General features: G+C 45.4%; 1 protein-coding gene across 1 annotated transcript; it reads left to right on the top strand.

The window, feature by feature from the left end:
* Positions 1–5,677: 5,677 nt before the first annotated feature.
* Positions 5,678–9,521, top strand: LOC309417374 (prostate stem cell antigen-like; the record flags this gene model as incomplete). Its single annotated transcript, XM_082014869.1, has 3 exons — positions 5,678–5,729; positions 7,598–7,702; positions 9,310–9,521. The coding sequence occupies 3 exons, from the start codon at positions 5,678–5,680 to the stop codon at positions 9,519–9,521; spliced, it is 369 nt and encodes a 122-aa protein (XP_081870995.1).
* Between the last annotated feature and the right edge of the window lie 284 nt (positions 9,522–9,805).

Genomic DNA, 9,805 nt, shown 5'->3' with positions numbered 1-9,805 from the left:
GCAAAATCTATCCCGGACTTAAAATAGCTTTATTATTTCTGCAGAACATTTCTTTGCCAACAAAATGTTATTTGCCAACCCAGAAAACATTTTGTCAACAAATTCGCAACCAAGTCAAAACAGCCCTGACAAATATGTTCCCTCAAGAAAATACTTTCCCCATATGTAAGACCACGAACTGAGCTCCTGTGCCAAAGTTTCTTCCCTAAGCTGTGTTAAACTAGGGTAAGAAGTACCACCCAACAGTGCTGACCTCAAAATAAAGGCAAGAAGGAGAAAGGAAGGACCATAAGTGGCCATGCATTGAATGCACGCACTTCCACATGGGGAAGAATTGTCCATGCTGGTCCTACAAGGGGCTTGGTGTGTCCAGCCATCAGGTCTACCCTTTTCTACGTGCAGCAGCTGGACTGGAAGTTTCTTAGAATGATAGACTCTTTGGGTTAGAAGGGACCTTTAAAGGTCACCTAGTCCAAACCCCTGCAATGAGCAGGGACATCCTCAACCAGAGCAGGGTGCTCAGAGCCCCATCCAACCTGACCTGGGATGTTTCCAAGGATGGGGCATTGACCACCTCTCTGGGCAACCTGGGACAGGGTTTCACCACCCTCATCGTGAAAAATGTCTTCCTTATATCTAGTCTAAATCTCCCCTCTTTTAGTTTAAAACCATTTCACCTTGTCCTGCTGCTACAGGCCCTGCTAAAAAATTTGTCCCCATCTTTCTCCTCAGCCCCTCTCAGCCCTGGCAGCTGCAGGAAGGTCTCCCCGGAGCCTTCTCTGCTCCAGGCTAAGCCCCCCCAGCTCTCCCAGCCTGTCCTCCCAGCAGAGCTGTTCCAGCCCTTGGAGCATTGCTGTGGCCTCCTCTGGACCTTCTCATTTTGGGTTCTTTCCCATCAATATTCTGTGATTTCATACAGGGGCCAGAGTAATTAAATAATTTTCCTGATGGAGGGAAAAGGACACAGACGAGGAAGCAGCTAGGGTGTTTGAGGCTCCTGGTCCAAGGTCTGATGTTGCCCTGTTATGTGATCCCAGCAAAGTCATGTTTTCTGCTTGTGCTTCAAAAAACATTTTGTTACATCTGTCCATAGGAAACTGCAATGCCTGGAATGCAAGGGGGTAAGAAAGTGTTTTGTGATGGCAAAGCAAGCATAGAACTGCTTTGTGATCACAGCAAAGGCTACTGTCCCCACACTTCACTCCAACCCCAAACCATAAGCATAAGAAAATGCACTCCTTTTTCCCTGCAAACAACGCAGAGATGCACGAGGCATCGCCAGCAGTAGCTGGCAGGAATCCCACACTCCAAGTCTTTTACAACCAAAAGAGCTTAGCAATTAGCAAAATAACAAAAAAAATGTCAAATGCATTTTTGATGCTCCGAAGTTGCTGAGATTTTAAACAAACAGTCTGGGCTGCTCCCACACACCGAGAGGTCTATGCACCAGCGACGTAGCAACAGCACCACCGTATGGGGATCTCCAACGCCTACAGCCCTCAGAATCTTGTCCATCTACAGTTCGCTCGACAGGCAAGATTAGCACCATCGTGGGATGAATCTGCAGCAATGCATTGATTTCATGGCTGTCAGCAAGAACATTTGTGATGTGAAGGTGAAATTTTATCTCCAAGGCTTGCCAGGCGAGCCTCTGAAATCTGAAATCCCGAATGGGAATAGCTGGATATTTGTGTCTGTGGCTGGACCCTTGTAGAAATGCTCAAGGTCAAAGAGGTTCCTTGCATATTAAACCTTTATAATGCTCACTGGTTGTACTTGTTTGCACCCACAGATCTCAAAACACTTCTATTGTGATGCAGGAGTCACGAACCCTGTTTTCCATTAGAGGAACAAGAGGCACAAAGAAGGGAAGGCACATGCCAAATGTTCCTCAGCAGCCCAGTGACAGAAACCCCGAGACCTTTCTGTCTTTGCCCAATGTTCTGCTCTTAATGATGGCTCCAGTCACCATTGCTGGACTCTGAAAGATGTCTCAGGCAGCCTAGCCTTGCCTCCACGTGCTCTGAAGCTTACTTGAACAGCAAACCTAGAAGTAAATCCTTGTAGTGCGAGCTAGACCGTGACATGAAACAGCGTTAAGCATCTACAGATGTAGCAGCTGGAGCCTATCTCTGCTGGCAGTCAAGGGCAGCCCTGGAGCAGCAGGAATCATGTTTCCTGCTGATGGGCTAGCGTCATGCCTGTCCGTCCCAAGACATGTGCACTGAAGAGTGGAAAACAGCTGAGATGTTGAAAATAAATACTTTAGGCTGAGACAGGGGACATACTGTGGCCTTTTTTTCACAGGCAGAGCAAAGCATGCCTGTAATCAAGCAGATGGTTAGAAGAGGGTACACAGGACTAGCTACTCCAGCTCCTCCTGACTGCTAGCTGTCCATCCAGCTCTGTGGACATCCGTATTTCTACTTTTTTTTAAATCTTTCTCTCCCCTTATCTACCCGTTTGTCTTCTTGGCTATCCCACCACATGCCTCAGGATCCATGCTTCCCTCCTTACACACGTCTGTGATGCGATTTGCCTTGCTGACACCTAGTGACTGCATCACATTTATTCCCCACCCGTCCTAACTTGGGACAGTTCAGTGCTCCTGAGGCAGTTCGTGTTCCCAGGAACACAGCCGTGCAGCTGTTTGAAATTCCCACTTTGATGCCTAAAATTGGCCACTAAAATTCCTTGTCATACATCCCACATCCCCACACCCTGAGCAGATTTGTGGACATCACTGCAGACAGCACCAACTCATCCACTGCACATGTACTAAATACCTCCCAGGAGTGGGAAAGTCAATAAGATTCTCTCTGCAGCCCATTGCAACCTCCATACACATACTTCAGCAACGCACTGACCTCTCTTCAGGGCTGGGCAGCCTTGGACAGCAGCTCCTCTTGTTCTTGCACTTAATTCTGACTTCAATTAAGGCATCTGAGAAGGCGTTACACCTCTGAGCTCGGAAGCTGGAGGCTGTGCAGGATGCCCTGATGATCTGGCTCTTCCAAGGACTCCAATTCATTCAGAAGATTGGATGAGTGTGTGGAACTTCACCTTAGTTTCTTCTTTGCTGGGTTCTGAGTTGTTTTTTTTTCTTCTGCTCCTAAAAGACATCCTCGCGAAGAAAAGGCAGTCTGCGACTGAAGTCTTAATACATTATCTCTGTCATCTTGCAGGCTTCCCTACAGCCTCTTCAGACCACCTAGGCAAATGGTTGCCAAAGCCCAGGAAACTGTAGCAACTTTCTTTTGCCTTCGGAGATGCTCAGTATCTCTGCCCATATTTCCCAAGCCCCATTACATCCATTGCCTTTCTCATTCTCAGATTTCCAGCTCATGCCTACAAATGTTATGCAACCCCTCATTACGATCGGCGACACAATGCTCTGTACCATGATCCACCACCACTTCCCCAGCCTGACACCAGGATATAGCAAATAACCAAGCCCTCTTTCCCTTCCTCCTCAACGAAAGCTCCAGACCTGTACCTATCAGGAATCTGCAGTGACAGCATAAAATAGTATTAAAAAAAAACCCAAACCCCAGTGATTTGTAGACATGTTCAGATTCCCAGGGGAAATAGAGGGTCTTTTTCAATGAAGTTAGATGAACTGGGGATTTTATAACATCAGGAAAATAAAAAATACCGTGCACACAGAAGCCTATGGACAACTGCATGTTAATGTAGGTATAATAACTATAACGGGACACGTTTGCCATCTTCAGGAGTCGAGCAGGTACTGCACACAAATGTTCAAAAAAACAGGGAGAAGCAACAACTGATGTAAGGACATAGGAATTACTGGGTTCTCACACAGCCTTGGGCTGCAGCCAAGCTGGACAGGGGCACGGACAGTCTCTTAGTTGCGTGCATCTCTTTTACAGCACCGTGAGTCCTGGTCTTTGCTGGCAACCCTGTTGCTGTTAGAAAAAGAATAAAAAGAAGTAATGGTAGTAAGAGAGTTTGAATGGCAGCAAGTTAGACTGCTCAGGATTAAAAGAGCCCTCCCCCTTGCTTATCAATGAGTTGCTTGAAGGAAAAAAATGCTTAATTCAAGGCCCGTGTGGATTTGATGGGGGCACCAAGTTGTGCTTTTGCCTTTGCCCTATTCTTCCCTGACATAAGGATCCAAACCCTACAGGGACAATCATAAAGGATTAAAAAAGAAAAATAGCTTTAAGTATCTTGGCATAAAGAACACCAGAGTTTGAGAACATATTGCCACTTTTTTTAATCCAGCTATTCCATAAAAGTTGGCTATATATGAGATGGTTTGAAAAAATGATGATGAAGCAAAAGTCAATAGACAGAGAAAGAGGGTCTTGGCTTGAGGTTTTTTAGTTTTGTTTTTGTCTTTTTTTTTTAACAGAAGTTCAGGAGTCCAAGGGGAAGCACTTAAGATCCCTACAGAGGAAAGAGGATTTTCAAAATCATCCCCTGCACCAGATTCTCCACTGGTGTAAATCAGGGCAGTGCCATTAACTTCAGCAGGCTGACGCCAGCTGACCTTCCATCAGCCACTGATCAAGAGTAATGATCCTCCAACACGCCAGCACACCTTCCTTGCAATTTGAAAAAGTGCCTGGTGTCCTAAGAGCTAAACTGCACAAGAGCAAGTCCCTGCACGCTATTACTGCAAAGCGCTGAGCTCCTGAGAATTAAGAAAAACGGTAAATAAAGCGAGAAACCATGGCAAATTGAATTAAGCAGAAAGGCCTGTTTTGTTTTACGTCGGTGTGTACTAAGAAGTGGTCAAAGGATGTGAGGGATGGGAGAGGTCTCCAATCAACCCACCAAAGCAAACATTCACACTTCAGTTTGGAATGTGGCTGAATTCGCCCTCATCTGTGATGAGAAGTGGCATTTCTATGAGAAGCCTGAATTGTTTACAGTACACGCTGATGTGAGTTCAAGTTCCAAAACTGTACCCCACCCATACCAAACAGAGAGACTGACAAAGAGAAGCATGCCACAGTGCAGACGTGGCAGATAAAAACAACACCAAACAAAGCCATCACAAAGTCCCTTTGGTTTCACAACACATAAAAAATTTGAATTGGCCATTGCCTTTTACTAGACTACAGACAATGCACAGAAATAAGGGCAAATGAGCACCTGAACACATAGAAGAGGCCAGTGAACTGTAATTTGCCCACATACCTTGCTACCACATGCCAGGAGTATCACAGAGACACTCACACATGCAGATAAATAGCTGGAGGTGTTTATTAAAAGAACATTTTGTCCTTGATTTAAACACAAGAAGTCCACTCAGCATAGCAATGGGGGTGGAGAGCCTTGTTCACAGGGTACAACTACAGCCGCAGCCTCACTGGCTCTGGGGAAATGCATAAGGCCAGCCTTGTTCTAAAGAATTTGGGGTTTTTTTCCACTCGTGTGAACACTTTGCCCAAGGGTAGGAGGAAAAGCCGGGGCTTAGGGGTGGAGAGGAGCTGCTGGTAGCTCCGAGAGTCAAAGCCAGATGGAAGACGCACCTAACGCAAATATCACCACCACAGACCAACCCCTCCCTTGGTCCAGCGAGCAGCCTTGCTCAGGTGCCTTCACAAGGTAACATTCTGGGCATGCCCAATTGCTGCTTCCCATGATATATAAACTGTCCCACGAGGAAACAACCCATATTCAGTACGAGAGAGGCTATCCCAAAATGAAGGCTTTCCTTGTTCTCCTGCTGGGAGCAGTCCTGTGCTTGGACTCAGGTAAGACAGCACGGAGAGTTTGCCCCGCATCCCCTCCAGCAGATCTTCAGCTAGGAGAAAAGACTTGTGATGGGGTTTGGCAGTGAGGGAAGAAATGCTGATGCATTTGTGGTATGAAGACATTTGCTTTTTGATGGGATGTCCTGGGCGTTGCATTGAAAAAAATGCATAGTCCCAACCTGCTGATGGTGTGATCCTAGTGCTGGATAGAGCAGTTTCCAGGAAAGATAAATCCTACACAAAACTGAACTTCATTGATATCAAAGTTATTTAAGCCAGACCATACAGTTATGTGTGTGTGGTATTTTTTTAAGTGTGGTGGAAAGATTATTTCTCTTCTTCCCAGGCTATCAAAACTGCAACATTCCTGCAAAGGTAAGTTTTGTTCCAACTTGTTTTCTGACTCTTCATTTCAAAAGTGGCCTCTGATGCTGCACAGATTGTCAGAATTTCAATAACAATTTCAAACTAGCTTTTCCCTATTACCAGAGAGCAGAAGAAGAAGATCTGAGCAGAAATGTTTCTCAATCAGCAGAGGATGCTTGAGGAATAGGCTGGGAAGGGTCTTGTACAGTCCTGTCCAGATCCTCTCTTCTTCCAGCTTCCATCGGGGTGCTCTGAAATTTTACTTTCATTGTATAAAAAGTCAGATAAATGTGAGAGCAGAGTGCAGCACTACAAACAAACTGGAGTTTGACTCCTTGCCTCCATGACTGCATCTATCATTTATACCAGAACAGCTTGTACAGAGGGAGACCAAGTGCTTTAAATCTCTTTTTGCTTCTGTGCTGAATAACACTAGTTTCTAAATATGGCCTTTCTGTGAAGTAAAAGAGTATTTTAGCCATTAGGGTATTGACTTGGGAGAGTCATGATACAAGCCTGGTGGTCATGGGGTTAAAGTACATATATATATACATTAACTCACACACTTGCAAGCCTGTGAGGCTCCAGTGATGCCCTGGGGCACAGCTAGGTAATACGAACAGGTAATTGCACCATGCTCTCACTCCTCTGGGACTATTTTTCATCAGGGCTAGACACTTGTAAGCTGCAATGCTTATTCTGCCTTTGCTCAATGTACAGCAGATGTAACTGTAGATGTTAACAGCGCAGTAGATGTTAACAACACTGACTTGCATCCCCCATAGACTGGCATGTCCATGAGGGGGTGGAAACACGTGATGACCTCGTTCTCGAGAGGGAGGCGAAAGACGTGTTTGCACTTTGCTTTCTAAGAGAGGGTGGTGGAGAATACATGTCACAAGTTGGTCAAACTGAGACAACAGGCTAGAAGAGACCTTGCAAATTGTCTGCTCCATCCTTCCCTCACCCTTTCTTCCCTCTGGGCTTTCCCTCTTTCATCCAACCATGGCAATGCCATGCTCACAAGCCCACCTGGTAAAACACTAATGTCTATAGAGGCAGACAAATAATATCGACCTTTCCTTCTGGGAACTTCATCCCTTCATCCCAGCTCAGGAGGTGGGAATATCACAAAAAGCCTGTTCCAGACAGGAACTGAGTTAGGCATCCCAAATGTAGAGGAAATAGCATTTGTGAAACACTTCTCATTGACTGCTAAGACCAGTCAATGGGACCAGCTATCCAGCTGGTCTCTTTTTGCTCCCTCACTGCTCTGACTAGATCTGAAACAGCTTCAGCACCTGCAAAACCTGGCTCTCACCCCAAGTGACTGTACTATGCTCCACCAAAAATGGAAAAAACATTGTTTTCCCAGTAACAGACGTGCTATCGTTCTTTGAGGACCCACAGGAATGGCCCTGTTTCCCAGTGCAAGCACTAAGTTTGCTTCCCTAGAGAGCTTCAGATGGATTTGTCTTATAACCCCTCTTGGTCTCTTGCAGGTTCTTCTTTGCAGTGTTACAGCTGCACGTCACAGCTCAGCAACTCCAACTGTAAGATGAAAGTGGACTGCAAGGATAAGGAAACATGCAAGACGGATGTGATCAGTAAGGCAAAGTGGGGGTGGGCAATGTCTTACTTGTGGTGTTGGAGCCAAGCATGGTCCCAGCCTCAGGTGTTCAAGCCAGACCCACCTACTCTAGATACACCAGCGGTGGGGGCCAGCAAAGCTCAGTGTGCAGCAGGAAGTGAAAAACCATCTGGGGAGAAAAGATGATAAGAAAGCTTTCAGATTACTTTCAAGTTAAGTAGAAATGACAGAAGAAAAATGTTTATCCCTTGGTGATAACTGGTCCCTTGGTAGTGGTGCTGACCATCACCAAGTCCTCTCCCCACACTGGCCACAACAGTGTGATTACAAAGTCATATGAGTATGTGCATGCTGTACCCCATAAATTCCTCAGTGTTTGCCAATAGATCGTGCTAAAAACTGAGCAGTGTGACCAGTACAGTGCCTGGAACAAACCTCAGAGGGTGCAGCTGCATTTGACATTGCAAACACCGACCAATGTCTCTCACCTGTACAAAATTGGGTTTATTTCTCTTTTGTAACACCAAAAATCATTTGCTTACAAGGGCTATAGTTAAGTTTACGGCTTTGAAAATTTTGGAACATGGATTAAAATGTGAGGGTCTGAGTCTGGTGAAACCTAGTCATGAAGTTAGGAGCAGCATTCAATGAGAGAGCTGGCTTTAGGTGAAATAAATGAAAAGGATAGAATTTCACCTAGGCTCATCTACAGCCAGCTCTGAATGCAGCAATCTGTAAACTCCCTTAACAGATTATGATTTAATTCTGCCATTCTAGATCTGGCAAAAAAAAATGTTTACCCTGCCTATATCTGTGGTAACAGCTCAGTTGCTCTTAGACCTATGGCACAAAACCCATCAGTGGCATGTTCAAACTCATCCCTGTCAGACAGCAAAGGTAATACCTCCAGTAGGCATTGTCCTTGTTGGAATTGTGCAAACCCATGGCCAAGCACTCATATGCAGGAGAGACAACACCTTGTAAAACCCATTGGCTCTGTACACTAAATTTGCATATGTCAAAGACTTGGTGTCCAAAATAAATTGTTCAAGATTAGGAGTTCTCATGCAGGCTGTAATCTGCTGGTAACCAGCAGTTACTGAGTATCAGCTGACCACAGAAAAATAGGTTGTGCCTCTCAGAAACAAATCAAATAATAACTCTGTCATCTGTGAAATGGGGATCGCTGCATTTCCATTACTCCCCTGGGTGTTGAAAGGCTCGTGCAACAAAGATATGTGGGACATGAGCAAAGATTACCCCACATACTTGCTCCTCAGCCGTTAGTAATTTAGACTCCCCAACAGAGGTGTTAATGGCTACTTTCATTATTAATTAATTTTTTACAATTTCTGTAGTCGGTGCTGTTTTAGAAACCCCTGAGAATTGTGCTGTGGAATACACTGCCTTAAGCAAACACTTGGGGATTGAAATCCTTCCCCCCTGCTGACAAACTGATGCACTCAAAATACAACCTGCCAGAGTGAAACATGCAGCTGTTTGGAAACACTTTTTTTTCCAAGAAGTGAGCTCAGATAATAACAGCGTCTCATTCTTCAGTTCCATGAGGCTTGGCTTGGCTTCCATTTAGTCCTTGTAGTAATTGTCCTGCTTTCCTTCCAGGGGTCATAGGGTTCTTCAACATCATCAGCAAGGGCTGTGACTCGTCATGCCAACCAGACTATCAAAACTTCAGCGTGGGCAACAGGAATATCTCCTGCTGCAGCAGTGACCTCTGCAATGTCAACACAGCGAGCAGTGTGAGGTACAGCTATGGGATGGCAGCAGGGATAGCAGCCAGCGTGCTCTGGCCCTTCCTGCACAACAGATTGTGAGGAGCAAAGAGGACTACCATGAACACAGAAAGTTTTGGAGCACCCCTCATAACAGGAATTGTAACCAGGAGCAAGGTGGTGTGTTGGGCACACAGCACCCTTGGAGCTGATGGCAGATCTTTGCCGTATGATAGCTTCTTCATTACTGTTATTGTATGGCTGTAGTGCTACCAGATAAGAAAATATGTGTGAATGCTATCTGTATAACACCTAAAATACACTTCTTTCTGAATCAAGTGTGAGTTTGTTACCTGTATATCACTTAGTCATGCATTTCTGCACCC

This window comes from Phaethon aethereus, assembly GCF_964289735.1.
Source record: "Phaethon aethereus genome assembly, chromosome: 2".
Classification (NCBI taxonomy): Eukaryota; Metazoa; Chordata; class Aves; order Phaethontiformes; family Phaethontidae; genus Phaethon; species Phaethon aethereus.
This window is presented reverse-complemented; position numbering and strand designations above follow the sequence as displayed.